The sequence below is a fragment of the Poromitra crassiceps genome (assembly GCF_964638095.1).
Source record: "Poromitra crassiceps genome assembly, chromosome: 1".
In the NCBI taxonomy this organism is placed as follows: Eukaryota; Metazoa; Chordata; class Actinopteri; order Beryciformes; family Melamphaidae; genus Poromitra; species Poromitra crassiceps.
The window spans coordinates 5,982,394-5,999,085 of NC_139623.1; the positions used below are offsets into that span (position 1 = coordinate 5,982,394).

Here is a 16,692-nt window from a genome sequence, read left to right on the forward strand (position 1 = left end):
CGTCTGCGCTCTGGTACGGCTTCGGAGCCGATACGTTTCCACTCTAATCAATGTGTCAACTTCCACCAACTCCGCTGCGTTGCGTGTCTACTCCGTCCCAGCTCCGATGATCCGGAGCTCTCCGAAGCAGATACGCAAGGCTTCTATTTTTCACGGATGTCGGAGCAAAGCCGCAGCAAGTTGGGCGGAGCCAGGCCTGGAGTCAACAGGTCAGAGGTGCTTACAGCATTCAAGATCAAGCCAGAGGACAAACATGGATGAGGAAAAGTTCATCATTGAAGTGGAAAACCACAAAATAATATATGACACGACACATCCTTTTTACAAGGACAACACCAAGCAAGTCCACCCCTCCTCTGCTTCTCAAGTTGGGAAGAATGATCTTCTGCCTGTTTGTTGTTGTATTTATCCCACATACAAATTGTTTCGCGCGAATGCGCGCAATTTCACCGCGAGAACCTGTCGGTCTCGTCACTCCAGCTGTCTGGTGGAGCGGAGCCGTGACGTGCTCTGCACGCAGCCGGTTAGTGTTGGCGGAGCACAGAGCAAAACCGGAGCACAGCCGCAACGCAATGCAAATGCACTCAGTGGAATCCCGGCGTCGTACCATCTTGTATGTGGCTGCATGGATCAGTCCCCTACGATGACAAATCCTTGCTTCAGTGCTATTGAGCAAAATAACCACTACTTCTTCCAGGACGTGCTGTTTCTGGCTTCCCCTGCCCTGTAGCAGCTGTTCAGATTTGTTCATGTCTGTTCATCATGTGCAAAATCGCAGACACCACTGATGAGATTTTGATTAAACTTGGGGAAAAGATGTCTCACTGCTACTCTGCAACAGTTTCCAAATTAAACTGCAATTACATGTCAAAACAAGATAACAGATCTGTTAATGATAGTACCACTAATACTAGTACTACTACTGCTACTAGTAATTCTGCAAGATATTATCGATTGCCAGAAGGAAATTCCTTCCGATTCCTGATTCTTCCGAGCACAAGGTCGTCTAAAGGACAGCGCCAGGATCTGATAAAGGATTGAAGGACAAAGACATTGAAGGTCTCTCTAACCACTAGGCCAACCTGCTGCTGCACCGTTTCAGTTGTGAAATTGAGTTTACCCACCTTTTAAAACAAATGGAAATGTTTCTGATACAGGAGTGTCTAGGTAGTGTAGAGGTAAGTACTCGCCTACCGCAGCGGAGACCGGGGTTCAATTCCCGGAAGCGGTACTTCCGGCTTGGTCAAACGTACCAGACACAATTGGCCGTGTCTGCAGGGGGAAGCTGGTGGGGTATGAGTGCTGTCCCTGCGCTAGCGTCTCCTCTGGTGCGCCTGTTCGGGGGGGGGGGGGGGGGGCGACTGCACATGTATCGGAGGAAGCATGTATAGTCTACATCTCCCCACAGATCGGCAGAGGGGGTAGAGCAACGACCGGGACAGCAGGGGGAATTGGCCAAGTAGTGAAAAAGTGTGGGGGAAACAAAAAAAACGTTATCAAAAGAATGGTGGGGGGTGACTGGTGGAGAGTCAGGACTTGGCACATGACTTGCAGCTGAGATGGTTTTTCTTGTTGCTGCTGTGTGCTGATAGGCTCAGGGAGCCGGGGGCGGGGTCTCCGTCCGTCACTGTGGACTCATTGGCCAGGATGTGTTGAACCAAGCATCGAGCCGCCTCCTCGATGTTTGTGTTCTCCTAAGGAACCAAAACAAAGAAATACATGTTGAGAAATCATCTACTTTGTGATTCTGTAGCACATGTATTGAAGGCAAATGTGCACAGTAATATGTAGCTACCATTCGTATTGTTTCTCATGTATTCCAAGGTTTACCATTCACAATGCACATTCTGATGGCTGTTTTGGGGTCTAGCATGGTGGTGGTCTGAGACATGAAAGCTGTACTAGGCAAGACTTTTATTTAAAATGCGATTCTGTTTTATCAGCCTAAATCACAAAGTGGAGCTGCAATAGAAATGATCACCCCAATACCACTGAGTATTACCATACGTCTCTATAAAGGACTGCACTTTCAATCTCTTCTGAACGGTTCACTTCCGACCCCAGCTGGCTGAGGGAAAGTGTCCCAGACCCAGAGAGAGATCTGCAGCATGCAGTAACGTAGTGTATCAGTGTAGGAACTCTCGTGGGTCTGGCGTTGAGACTAGGTGGTTTGTAGCAGAGTGAGAGGTGCACTGTCTGCATGCTTAGCCAGCAGTGGACTGGTGGTTTGTATCAGGACATAAAGCCTTTACTTCAATCATGCCATATGACAAGAGACAATCAATCCACTGATGTAATTGACATGACAGAAGAGGACATTGAATTCTGTAACATAAAATGTTAGTATAGGCCTAATATGAATATATACATGGTATTTTGATTGATATGTTGATATATGTTGACGTTTTTTGCCATAGGGATTTGAAAGGTTTTTGCCAAGTACATTATGCCAGACAAACAACATTGTTGTTGAGATGATAGGAAATTAATTTTTAGTGCGATTGTTTAACTTTTAGAAATGAGAAATAAAATAGGCTATGCTTGGATAAGAGTAATTGAATATTGGGTCTGTCATGCAAAATAGAAGAACTAATATTTCCCACATCATCATCATCATCAAAAGGGAGTAAGTGGGCTCTGTTTGTCTGTTTGTTTAAATTTTTGTCCCACATTGGATAATGTCATCAGCAAGTGACATCACTGATGATGTCATAGGCATTGTGACATCATCAGTGACCTCATTATTGACCAAAATCATCATCATCATTATCATCATCATAGGATGAAAGTGGGCTCTGTTTGTCTGTTTGTTTGTTTGTTTCAATTTTTGTCCCACTGGATGATGTCATAGACATTGTGACATCATCAGTGATGTCATAAGATCAATTGTGATGTCATCAGTGAGTGATGTCATCAGTGATGCGAAGTTAGCAAATTGTGCCCTGCGCATGCCAATAGTGCAGGCGAGGCCATGCAGCAGCCGAACTGCGGGTGAGGCCGAAGTTGAGCAATTGTGCGCTTAGTGACATCACTCGAGCACTCCATGATGTGATCAGTGATGGTCACTCGAGCAATTGTGATGTCATCAGTGATGTGAAGTTGAGCACTTGTGTGCTGCGCATGCCAATTATAGTGCAGGCAAGGCCACGCACCAGCCGAGCTGCGGGCGAGGCCGTGCATCGGCCGAGCTGCGTATCCGAGCCCACGCAGCGGGCAAGCTCGAGCAATTGTGATGTCATCAGTGATGCGAAGTTAAGCAATTGTGTGCTGCACACGCCAATAGTGCAGGCGAGGCCACGCAGCAGCCGAGCTGTGGGCAAGGTGATAGGAATCGAGCGCGCAAGATTTCTAGTTTGATAAGATTGCCCTGGAAATTATCCAAAATGCCCCTGAAACATATTTCACAAGGGCAAAAAAAGCCCTTGTTAAAAAAAAGTTAATTTCCTCCTACCCTGATAGCAAACGTCATTTCATTTTTGTCCCATACAATCTTTTCAGTTGGGGACCCATCTTTAAAAGGCCTCTGACCATTTAAAAAAAAATCCTGACCCAAAGTTTAGGAATAACCGGTATACAGAATTACCACAAAAAATGATACCGAATGTTGCTAGCTCTTTCTCAATGTATTGTTCCCTTTGATTCGTCTCTTTCTAGAAAATGCAGTATAGGACAAATTGGTGTGACATCACAACAACAAAAATGTATGAAATATGAAATATGCTGAAACTCTGTGCCACACAAACATTAATAGCCTATCTCAAAAACTATACATTATAGTTTATATATATTTTATATTTTGACCCTGTGAGTGAAAGCAGAAGTATCTCAAGGGTCTGATGTATAATATATGTATGTAGCGTTAAAGTTGTGTGAACTGTCGCAGTTTTAAAATGTGTGGATATAGTAATAAGTACAGACTACTAGAGTGAGACACACTCAAGGCTGGCTCCATAGGGTCCCATTGTAAAGGCTGAAAATAGCATATAACATAAACTGCGATTTCTCAAACAGTACAAAAGATAAATTAAAGCTGAATTGAGGTGATGGAGTCCTAAAAGTGAAATGTATGTGATGTCAGTTACCTGGAAGTGATGTCATCAGTGATGTCACTTGAGCAATTGTGCATTGTGACTTCACTGATGATGTCATAGGCATTGTGACACCATAAGAGCATGTGAGCCCGTACAGTGGTTGAGCTGCAGGGAGGGAGGGCAAGGCCGTGCAGCGGCCGAGCTTCATGTGCGAGCTGCAGGGCCAGCTCGGCGGGCGAGCCTACGAATCGAGCGCGCATAGTGTGCGGGATGCCTATAGGATACATCTACTTGTCCTGTTCATCTCCAAAGTCAATAATCCGTCTCTCGTACCTTAGCCGAGGTCTCGAACCAGCCAACAAAGCCGTTCTCCTTGCAGAAAGAGTCTAGTTTGGGCTGCTGGATGGACACCTGGTCTGCCTTGTTGGCCAGCAGTACAGCTGGAACTGGCTTCCCATGGTTCAAGGTCACCTGAGGAGAGAGAGCAGAGATACAACCAAGATACAAGATCAGGTTGTGTGTGTTGTTTACAAGTTTTGTGTCCCAATCATTTCAAGATTCAAGATTAATTTAATAGCCATAGTGAGTAAACATGTTACAAAGAGGGATCTATGTGCAGTATGCATGCGCAACGATCACAGCAATAGCAAACCAGGGGAGATGTCCGTGGGAAAATGTCCATGTAAAATGACCATATAAAAATGTTTTCTGCTCATGTTCCCACTCACAATAAAGTCACATAGCATACTTTTTTTTTAAGCCACAATATGCCATAGAACCTATAGATTTGCCCTGTTTGCCCTATCTCCACTCTGGTATAGCAGGGGGGAAAAGCTCTTTTTACCTTTACAACCATCCACCGAAAGTACCAAGCAGGCACAATCCAGATCCAATCGTTTTCAGTGTGTAGCAACGAGCTAGCGTTGTTGGTGTCTTTTCACAGCGGCAGAGGCATTTGAGATAGACAGATTCGTCACGGAGGGAGTGGAAAGGAAATCCATAAATGGTCACAGCCTGTCAGTCAAAGCGGGGCGGAGCCAATGGCAAAGTTTGTAGGGAGCGGAAAGGGATTTTCTTCCGCTGCCGACTGAAATGGTCGGCACCAATGGCAGAGCTTATACCAGCAGCCAGACTTCTCTCCCGGCAGGGAGGGAAGTCTGGCAAGCGAGACTAAATTAACCATGAGCTTACCCTAACCTTACCCAAAGTTTTAGCTGCCCAAATTAAACCCTAACCTTTGCAGAGAGTTGGGATTCGAGGGGTGGGCAGTGGGAGTGATTAGGGTAATGTGGGTGGTGGGAGTGGTTAGAGTGATCTGGGTGGTGGGAGTTGTTCGGGTGATGTGGGTAGTGGGAGTGGTTAGGGTGATGTGGGTAGTGGGAGTGGTTAGGGTGATGTGGGTAGTGGGAGTGGTTAGGGTGATGTGGGTAGTGGGAGTGGTTAGCGTGATGTGGGTAGTGGGAGTGGTTAGGGTGATGTGGGTAGTGGGAGTGGTTAGCGTGATGTGGGTAGTGGGAGTGGTTAGGGTGATGTGGGTAGTGGGAGTGGTTAGCGTGATGTGGGTAGTGGGAGTGGTTAGGGTGATGTGGGTAGTGGGAGTGGTTAGGGTGATGTGGGTAGTGGGAGTGGTTAGCGTGATGTGGGTAGTGGTAGTGGGAGTGGTTAGCGTGATGTGGGTAGTGGGAGTGGTTAGGGTGATGTGGGTAGTGGGAGTGGTTAGCGTGATGTGGGTAGTGGGAGTGGTTAGGGTGATGTGGGTAGTGGGAGTGGTTAGCGTGATGTGGGTAGTGGTAGTGGGAGTGGTTAGCGTGATGTGGGTAGTGGGAGTGGTTAGGGTGATGTGGGTAGTGGGAGTGGTTAGCATGATGTGGGTAGTGGGAGTGGGAGTGGTTAGCGTGATGTGGGGTGGTTAGCGTGATGTGGCTAGTGGGAGTGGTTAGGGTGATGTGGGTGGCGGGAGCGGGCGTGCTGCCATAAAGCTGAATGGTTTGCAGGTGCTGCGTCTATGTGCCGACAGGCCGCAATGCTGATAGCCCACAAGCAGAACCAGCTGAGCGAGGCGGCGTGCAGTGTGTCGGTGGACCAGCTGGAGCTAACCTCTCCCAGCCCCCACGTCTAAACCTAACCTCTCCCACCCCCCACGCCTAAATCTAACCTCCCCCAGACCCTAACCCTAACCTCTCCCACCCCCCACGCCCAAACCTAACCTCCCCCAGACCCTAACCCTAAACCTAATCTCTCCCACCCCCCACGCCTAAACCTAAGGTCGGCATATCGGGTGGACACCGGTTTGCACTTGTTAGACATATATTGACTGAAATTGAGTTGAAGTTAGGTTAGCGTTAGTTGACTGATCGTGGGTAGACATATATAGAGAGCCAAAGTGAAACGTCACTTCCTGCTTTCTCCCTGTACCAGCGCTGAAAAAATTATGAATAGCAGTGAACGGAGAATAACGTTACTTTTTTAATCCCGTTTGAATTGTGCCATGGGGTGCCAACATAAATTGTGTCAATTTAAAACATAACTTTGCATGTCAAGAAAGTCACAGTTTGTCGTCAAACTGAAACGTAGGGGTTAGTTTCGTATAAAAACTACCGGTACATAGCTCGTGGCAGCTCGTGGCATGTCGCTGGTCTTTTGCCAGTAGAGAAAGTGACGTCACTTAGGCAACAGTAGTCTTTCTGATTTATAACTTATAGTGCAACAGTTTGGCGACAAACTGCGACTTTCTTGACATGCAAAGTTATGTTTTAAATGGACAAAATTAATGTTGGCACCCCGTGGCACAATTCAAACGGGATCAAAAAAGTAATGTTATTCTCCGTTCACTGCCATTCATATTTTTTCAGCGCTGGTGCAGGGAGAAAAGCAGGAAGTGATGTTCACTTTTCCTCTCTAGAGACTGAAACTGAGTTGAAGTTAGATTAGGGTTAGTTGACTGATGGTGGGCATAAATGTTTGCACTTGTTAGACATATATTGACTGAAACTGAGCTGAAGCGGCACCTCTCTAACCCAGGCCAGCAGCTAGAGAAACCAAACCCTGAGGGGGAAGTGGACTGCAGAGGCTGACCTTGGAGTCCAGGTCGTCCTTCCACTTCAGCACGGCGTGGAAGGTGGACGCCCTCGTCACGTCAAACACCACCAGAGCCCCCACTGCCTCCCGGTAATACACACGAGTCATGTTCCCGTAACGCTCCTGTCCTGGGACAGAGGCACGGAGAAACAGGCCATCACACACACTGCATTATGTAATAAGGTTGTCACTCAAAAGTATTGATAAATATCAGTACTAAACATTTTAAATGGATACAATAGCCTACTCATTTGCAACAGCATCAATAGTATTGAATTTGAAACAGATACAATACTAATGTTCAACAGTAGGCCTACCAATACATTCAGGCGATGTCTCCACGTGTGGTCAGCGTGGGGGAAATCCCCCACGACACTAAATGGAAGTACGTTTTGTGGGCGTTCCCCCACACAGACCGACTGTATCTACTGTATACCAGCAGTGCTTGCTCTCATTGAAAAATCAAACACCTATTTTTCCCTCCCTATCATTGGTGGGTATCTGTTGCTTCAACAAGCTTAAAGTATTCTGATAGGCTGATGACTAGACGAGGGGTAATCTGCTGTGTAAGTGCAAAGATTTTAATTTGTTTTATCTGGCCTAGATTATGGAGAAGCGTGCCTCTCTCCGTTCATCTGTTTTTGTTTATTTTTAGGCCTCTTGGTGTGTTGTCATTCCGAGTATCGATATTTTCCTCTGTATCGTAGTTAGAAATTCTAGTATCGTGACAACCCTATTATGTAACAGCACATACACTTTAAATCAATTTAAGCTTAAGCGAACATCAGGGTTTATTGTTGACACATAAATGTGTGTGTGCGAGCGAGCGTGTGTTTGTGTGGATTCTACAGTATGAAGCCAACCTCATGTGACTGATTATTATGAGCATGGGACTAGCTGAGCACAAGATCCACATTCCTGGACGAGGCGATGACAGGGTGGGACCTCCTAACAGACGCAGATGGAACCACATCATATTGTCAAACAAAGCCACTCCCTGATGGTGAAGGATTTTTACACATTACTCTTAATTATTAAATTGTGCTGAAGACGTTTTAGCCAACAGGTCAAACAACGGCTGTTTGTTTTCAGTTACACACACACACACACACACACACACACACACACACACACACACACACACACACACACACAGAAAGTCCCTTACCCCAGTTCTATAGGCTACATTTTGAATTACAGCATGGGCAATATGGACAAAATCCAATATCACAATATTTTGTGATACTTCGATATCGATATTGTGATAATATTGTAGTATATTGAATATTTACATAGGCAAATAAAGGCTAATAATCGAACAACTCTAACAGTCTGGTAAGTTCAGAAAAAAATGACATCACTTGCAGCCTTTAAAACCAGACAATTGTGCCATATTATGATGTCCAAAAATCTAAGATGATATCTAGTCTCATTATCACAATATCAATATAGACTAATGTGGAATATTGCCCAGTCCTAATTTGAATCAAGGCACACTAATTGAGAACTAACTTTAACAGTGAGGAGCAGCAGCAGACCATTAGGCTTTAGTAGCCTAGACTTCAGACTATAAAAAAGGGGGTAACAATTTACAATAAGGGTAGGCTACGTACATTAACTAACCCTTAGTTAATGCTTAATGATGCTTAGTAAGCATTAACTAAGGGTTGGTTAACCCTAACCATTTACTAACTATAGGCTAAATAATGTGACTATAAATCAACAGTTAATATGAATATCATTAGTAGCCTAAATGATTAGACACATTTACCTGTTAATTAAGGGTTAGTTAGACCAATTATTATTAAGCATTAAAGGCTCATCTCTAATGTACCCTAATGTTGTAGTGTTACGAATAAAAGATGTAGGCTAGGCTATGGGGTGATTATTTATTACACACACCAGCGATGTCCCAGAGCTGGAGGCGGATGACGGTGCCGTCGTCCCAGCTGAGCGCCTTCAGAGCGAAGTCCACGCCGATGGTGGCGCGGTAGTGCTGGGAGAAGATCTGATGCACGTACCGCTTAATGATAGACGTCTTCCCCACCCCCAGGTCCCCTATCACCAGCACTTTGAACAGATGTTCCTGCTGCATGCTGCCAGCAGGAGAAACCTCTCCACAGGGAACAGCCAGGCCCAGGAGCCCTCAAATCACTTTTTTTTTTTTTTTAACAAGGATCCAGAAATCACAGCAAACTGCAGGAAAGTAGGCCTATCGAAAAGTCAGTATTGAGTAGCGCTGCGTGACACTCAAGCCTCCTTCTTCTCACTTTACACAGATAACAAACTTTAGTCCTCACCTGGGGTTTGGCAGTCTATTTCTAGAAAGAAAAAAACAAATCCCTGTAAATAGGCTAGAGAAAACCTGAAGTTAATTATCTTGTCATTCCTTCCATCCGGTGGTTATTATTGGTAATCCAGAAGCCATAATCAATGAGATTTGAGATTGAAACGGTCACTACACGCCTGAAGTCAGCTGTCTTGATTCGACTTTGGTTCTTGTCCGCCCACACGCCGAAGTCACAAAATAATGCTGCTGCCTTCAAGTGCTCCTCGTAAACTGAAGTAGTGGAGAGAAAAAGAGAGGGCATTTTGGATTGGGGAAAAAGTAGCCTCAACGCAACGCGAGACTCATCAGTCATTCTTCCTTCTGAGTCTCGGATGCGTGGCCCCTATCACTGCAACGTCGGCTATAAGCCCTTGTTCACACAGGACGCCGAAGCAGACCCTGTCAGCGCCTTAAATCATCAGCGCCACTGTTTCAAGTGGCTTGATAAATATAGCGATAGAGAGAATAACGAGCGTGAATCTTGATCACAAACTGAACCAAAGGGGTCTCCTGTTTATGAGTGCGACCTGGTGAGGACCGGTTGCTGGGTGAGGAGTGTGCACTGTGAAAATGTTCAATTTTATTGATTGATTGATTGATTGATTGATTGATTGATTGATTGATTGATTGATTTTTTCAGATTTTCTCCCCAATTGTACTTAGCCAATTCCCCCTGCTGCCCCAGTTGTTGCTTCCACTCTGCCAATCTGGGGAGAGTTGTAGACTAGCACATGCTTCCTCCAATACATGTGTGCGTGGGAGGCTCACACTATTCCCCTCAGTTCCCCTCCCCCTGAACAGGTGCCCCGACCGACCAGAGGAGGCGCGAATGCAGCAACCCGGAGTCCTACCCAACCAGCTTTCCACAGACATGGCCAATAGAGAGCCGCAGGAATGAGTCCGGAAAACATGGATGCTAACACTTCCGGGTTCTTCACTGTTTCCGCCTATGGGATTTTTGAACGGGTTTTTGGCGCGATGCTTCAAATAAGGTCTGTGGTGAACGCAAGCTTATTCAAACGCGAACCTGTGTTCAGCAGGATAATCGGTAACGCTTTAGAATACAGCCCGCAAATAACCCTATAAGTAGCCTACAGGGTAACAAGATCTGTAGCCTACTTATAGGGTAAATACGGGGTACCACACCTGTACTTACAGGGTAACTACGGGGTACAAGAAGTGAATTTAGCCTGTAACTACTGGGTAACAAGATCTGTACTTATATGGTAATTACGGGGTACCACATCTGTACTTACAGGGTAACTACGGGGTACAAGAATTGAATTTAGCCTGTAACTACTGGGTAACAAGATCTGTACTTATAGGGTAATTACGGGGTACCACACCTGTAGCCTACTTACAGGGTAACTACAGGGTACAATATGTGAATTTAGCCTGTAACTACAGGGTAACAAGATCTGTAGGCCTACTTATAGGGTAAGTACGGGGTACCACACCTGTACTTACAGGGTAATTACAGGGTTGCGTGCTTTTACCTCTACACTACCCAGAGACGCTCCATTTTCGGCTTACATTCCTTTTCTACTTTGTTGTGTTATTGATTATTATAATTAATTGTACATACACTGAGGGGGAAAGTGACTGGAGCTAATTAATTATGGATTGATCATATTAAGGGTTTTTAGAAATCATTGTGCCGTTTACTATTCTGTGTGGGTTCACTTTTGCTGCTGAGACCCACAAAGGTTTATTCTTACAGCCATTTGGAAAATGGCTCGATGCTGTGTGTTTAGATACGTGGCCAGTATCTCTCCTCACACCAATGCCCACTATCCATTCATTGATACATTTCTCCACATACAATATAATGCATGTTCACATATTACTTCAGTTTTCCAAAGAAAGACAAATATTTGTATTTTTGATATAATGTAAATAGCCATTTCACTCAATACCCAGGATTTCAGGACTGAGAGAGCAGAATGAATGAGTTGACCAATTTATCTCTTAAAGATATGGGAATTTGGCTTCGTGGGAAATTACAGGAAACAAAGAAAGTGAACACATGATAGTTGAACACCAGAATAATTACTCAGATTTCTATTCAAATTGGTAAAAGAAAGAAAGAAATAATAATACATAGTTTTGCTGTATTTTCAAGATAACAATTTCACAGATTCCCATTCAAATTGGTAAACATTAGCAGTGTGTATAGCCTACTTAGTAGAATTGGGAATAGTTCACATCTACCTACCTACTAATTACTCTAATAAAAAAAATTAAAAGCCATCTTTGGCTGCTCGGAGTCCTCTCTGAATTTCCCTACAGCTGTGCAACAATCTCTGACACTTGGGACAACTGTTGCCAAAAAACTTATTCTGAAGGAATGGAAGTCCTCCTTTCCCCCCTCTTTTCAGGTGTGGCTGATGCACATGATCTCTGTTATACAGATGAGACTCAGGCCCCTGAGAGCCAACACGCTTACAAGGTTCTCGACTATTTGGGACTTTTTTTTGGCCTACTTTGATACTGCATACTTTGATTTGCATAGTGTCTGAGGCTCTCCTGTCTGCTTTCTTGTGGACCCTTTGAGTGGGACCCCATGCACAATATCTATTACAGATAAAAGCACCTTATACGGCTGATACCAACATGTTGTAATGTTGAACGTTGATGATGTATGTTTGTGTATTATTATTGTTCTATAAAAATTTAAAATAAAATATTGGAAAAATTTGATTTAAATTGTGCTAAGGATGCATCTCTTTTCAGTGCCTTTGGAGGAAAGAAGCCTGAGCACATAGTGAGGTCTGCTGTCATTTCTTATACAACTGTGTTCATCCAGTTAATATAACCATATAAACTGTAATATTACAGAAATGTATTGGCAATAAGTTATACAATTACACTTTATTTGGAACCAAACATCTTGACAAAGTTGACTGCAGCTGTTGTGACTCTGGGATGATTATAGCACGTTATAGCAAGTTTTTATTATTAATAATAAATGCTTGGAAATATTAAGATTTGCCTCAATCAAAGGCTGGTAGTACACTACTCTTTGTACCATAAAACTTCACATTAACCATTTTGAGTTCATAACCGGTATCCTTTATAATAGGAGTTTGTTGCAATGCTGTATGAAGCCACTAGAGAGCAGCATCAGCATAAATAAGTAAAAGATGCCATAACACATAGTGATTCTTCTTTTTCATATCAAGGACCCCTAATTTAGTCCACATTAGAGCTAAGGACCCCCATTTTTTTAAAGAATATTTTTTATTGAAAGGCAGAGTACATAGGCATTGGTACATAGTCAAGCAAACATATTTTTCATTTTTTACAAGAACAACGATAATATGCAGCTTTGTAGCTTAGCTTTTTTTTATATAAACAACACCAACACACAAGGACGAACAAACAAAAAACAAACAAACAAACCAAAAAAAATAATATTAGACCATGGTGAAGGTGCTTGTAAAAATATATATGTATATATATTATGCATGGGATCCTGCACAAGGGGTCTATGGGATACCAGCCGGGCTAATCACCCATCGCCCCTATTGATATTTACAGGACAGCACATATTTCTAATCAATAGGGTGATCATATATGATTGCATACAGTCCATGTGCTTGGGGTTGATGTTGAGAGCTGCCTTAGTGCTCTTATGCAATGGAGTTGGTGAGGATGAATTTTGTTGTAAACACGTGGTGTGGGAAATATTAGAATCCCATGAAAAGTAACAAATTCACAGCAGTTCCCACCAGAGGAGCTTCTGTTGATGTCTAGCAGGTGGCCGTACTATCTGTAAACATGAAGACGGGAGTAGTTTTCTCATCAAGGCTTATAACAGAGCATTGTTCTTCTATGATATCTAGAAAATGAGTCACATAACTGATGAGCTGGCAGAATCGCACACCACCGGCCCCCACCCTTCTTGAGATCTCTCTCTGGGAGCTGGGAAGAACTTCACATTCTATCCTCTTTGGGTAAAATGTATCGATGAGTTCATTCAATTGTTTGTGACTTGTACCAATTTTAATATATGCTTTGATATAACCATTCATGTCTGCTAGTCTTAAATAAACGTGTGTCACTGTGCACTTAAACTTATCCACCTGTCTGTTGTCGGATGTCTCCTTGTCCAAGTCTCGCTGTGTTTTCCTCCCATTCAACGAACACGCCTGGGTTTCTTGTGACTAAAACCCTATCGCCCCTAACCTCGTCGAGGTAGGCCAAAAATGGGTCCCAATGGGGAAGGCCAATCACTGACTGAGCCAGCCTTTTGAATCATTTGGTTTATCCTATTTTTGTCAATGACCGTGATGCTGCCCCGCCCCCCCAGCAGAGCACAGCATAAAAAAGGACACTAGCTAGGATACCTTGGTAGAACACATGAAGAAGTGACCTACTGATATCAAACGATCTAAGCTTCCTCAAGTGGAAAAGTCGAGACTGGGCCTTCTTGAACACAGAATCTGTGTTCTTCCAGTCCAGCTTACTGTCCAGGTGGACTCTGAGATACTTCTTGTAAGACTGGACTATTTCTACCTCTTGCCCCTTAATAATGACAGGAGAGACCTCACCTTCTTCCTCCCAAAATCAATAACTAGCTCTTTTGGTCTTTTCAACGTTGAGCTGTAGAAAATTGTCATCACACCAATGAACAAATGAATCAATCTCCTTTGTATAGGCCCGGTCATCACCTTTGATGATGAGACCGATAAGAGCAGTATCATCAGAAAATGTCTGCATATGACACATGGCCTCACTATGTCTGCAGTCCGCAGTATAAAGAATCAAGAAAAAAGGAGCTAAAACTGTTCCCTGAGGGGCTCCAGTTTTTGTCCAGATAACATCTGATACTATATCATCCAGCCTAACAAACTGAGGTCGAGGCACAAGATATCTCATGCACCAGGCGATGGTTGAATTATGCAGTTTATACTGAATCAGTTTGTTTGCTAGAATATGTTATGCGGCTGGATAGTGTTGAAGGCGCTCGAAAAATCAAAGAACATTTCCCTAGCAGAGCTGGCAGATGATTCAAGGTGACTATAAATTCGATGCAACATAAAAATCAGCGCATGGTCAACTCCTACACTCTTCCTGTATGCAAATTGCAAGGGGTCTAAATAAGGTGCCACCTGATCTCTGAGGTGGCCCAGCACAACCCTTTCAAAACAGGTCATAATGTGGCATGTCAGAGCAATAGGTTAGTGAGGCTATCACGCACATTGTTCTTTTTTAGGGATAGGGACAAGACATGACGTTAACCACATTACAGGAAAAGCAGGTGAAGACAGAGACAGAGAGAAAAGAGCATGAAAAACATGGCACAACTGGTCAGCACAGACCTTGAGGGTGCGTGGATAAACACCATCAGGCCCAGGACCCTTGTTCACCTTGATACGCTTAAACTCCTGACGAAGCTCTTCAATAGAAATAACAATAGGGGGGCAACTGTCCTCAGGACTAGGCTGAGCCAGAGAGGAGAGGATGCTCTCCTGCTCAGCAGGGAAATCACATTTATCAAACCTAGCAAAGAACTGGTTTGCCTGATTAACATCCATCCCAGAGCCCGAACAACTGGAATTGTTGGTCCAATCAGTGATGGATTTACTGCCTTTCCACAGGCCCCTGGTATTGGACATTTGTCTTTCTACCCGATCTCTATATTTAAGTTTTGCCTGTTTTATTTTAGCTTTCAGCTCCTTTTGAGCATGTCTAATCATATCTCTATCACCACTGAAAAATGCCCTCTTCTTTCGGTTAATTGCAGCTTTCACCTCCCTAGTCACCCAGGGGTTATCATTGGGGAGTTTTAATGAGTTTACAGGGGATGGCATCATCAACACAGAAATTAATATAAGCAGTGACTCTAAGGTGGTTAATAACAGCAAGATGCCACTGCCTTCTAGTATCGATGGCATTACTGAACCTGAAAATATTGCAGAGCTCTGGAGGAAACACTATGAGAATATTTTTAACTGTGTTAAGAGAGATGCGTTTAATATTGATGAAATATCTCACAGTGATGGAGTAGCTATCAGGCCAGATGAAGTGTGCTACGCCATTGAGAAACTCAAAATGAACAAAGCCCGTGGACAGGATCAAATAACAGCGGAACACCTGAAATATGCTAGCCATAGTATTTCTGTGCTACTTGCTTTATGTTTTTCTGGTTTAATGATGCATGGAATACTGCCTGGATCAATGTTATCTGTCCTGCTGGTACCTTTAATCAAGAACAAGACTGGTAAATTAACTAGCATAGATAACTATAGGCCTATTGCACTTGCAAGCATACTATCCAAGGTACTAGAAATGGTCCTTATGGATAGGCTTAAAGAATACATAGAATCCACAGATAATCAGTTTGGTTTTAAGAATAAACATGGCACTGACTTGTGTATCTATGCACAAGGAAATTGTCCACAAGTACAGAACATGTAACAGCACAATATTTATGTGTTTCCTTGATGCGTCAAAAGCTTTTGACCGTATCAACCACGGAAAAATGTTTGTTAAGCAGCTTAACAAACATTTTTCCGTGGTTGATACGGTCAAAAGCTACAGGAGCGTGGTGTCCCCTCATACTTAATCAGAATACTACAGTTCTGGTACTCTCACCAAACTATGCAAGCTAGGTGGGGGAAGAGTATGTCCACACCTTTTCATGTGTCCAATGGGGTGCGCCAGGGTGGAATTCTTTCCCCGCAACTCTTCAATCTCTACATGGATGACTTATCTAAAGAATTAAAGGAGTGTAGAACTGGCTGCTTACAGTGCTGGCCTACAGCAGCTACTCAGAGTATGCTCTAGATATGGCATGATGTATGACATCAAGTTTAACTCTAAAAAGAGTGTGGTGATGATTGCTCGAACCAAGGAGGACAGGAAACTCATCTTTCCCTCATTCTCTCTGGCAGGTGAACTGCTAGATGTAGTGAGGAAAGTTAAATACCTGGGCCATGTGATAAGGGATGATCTCTGTGATGATGACGATGTGCAGCGTCAGTCTGGTAAACTGTATGGCCAAGCCAACATGCTGGCACGCAAATTTCACATGTGTACAAATGATGTTAAAGTAGCTTTGTTTAGAACGTACTGTACTCCACTATATACGGCCCACCTGTGGTGCAACTATAGTAGTAAGAAAATGAAGAAACTTAATGTGGCATATAATGATGCTTTCAGAATACTACTCAAACTCCTCAGGTGGAGCAGTGCAAGTGAAATGTTTGTGACTAGAAATGTACCCACTTTTCATGCTGTTTTGAGGAA

General features: G+C 43.7%; 1 protein-coding gene across 1 annotated transcript; it reads right to left on the reverse strand.

Moving 5' to 3' along the window:
• Positions 1 to 1,529: 1,529 nt before the first annotated feature.
• Positions 1,530 to 9,204, reverse strand: rab38c (RAB38c, member of RAS oncogene family; the record flags this gene model as incomplete). Its single annotated transcript, XM_083647936.1, has 4 exons — positions 1,530 to 1,694; positions 4,365 to 4,502; positions 7,107 to 7,237; positions 9,012 to 9,204. The coding sequence occupies 4 exons, from the start codon at positions 9,202 to 9,204 to the stop codon at positions 1,530 to 1,532; spliced, it is 627 nt and encodes a 208-aa protein (XP_083504062.1).
• Positions 9,205 to 16,692: the final 7,488 nt, after the last annotated feature.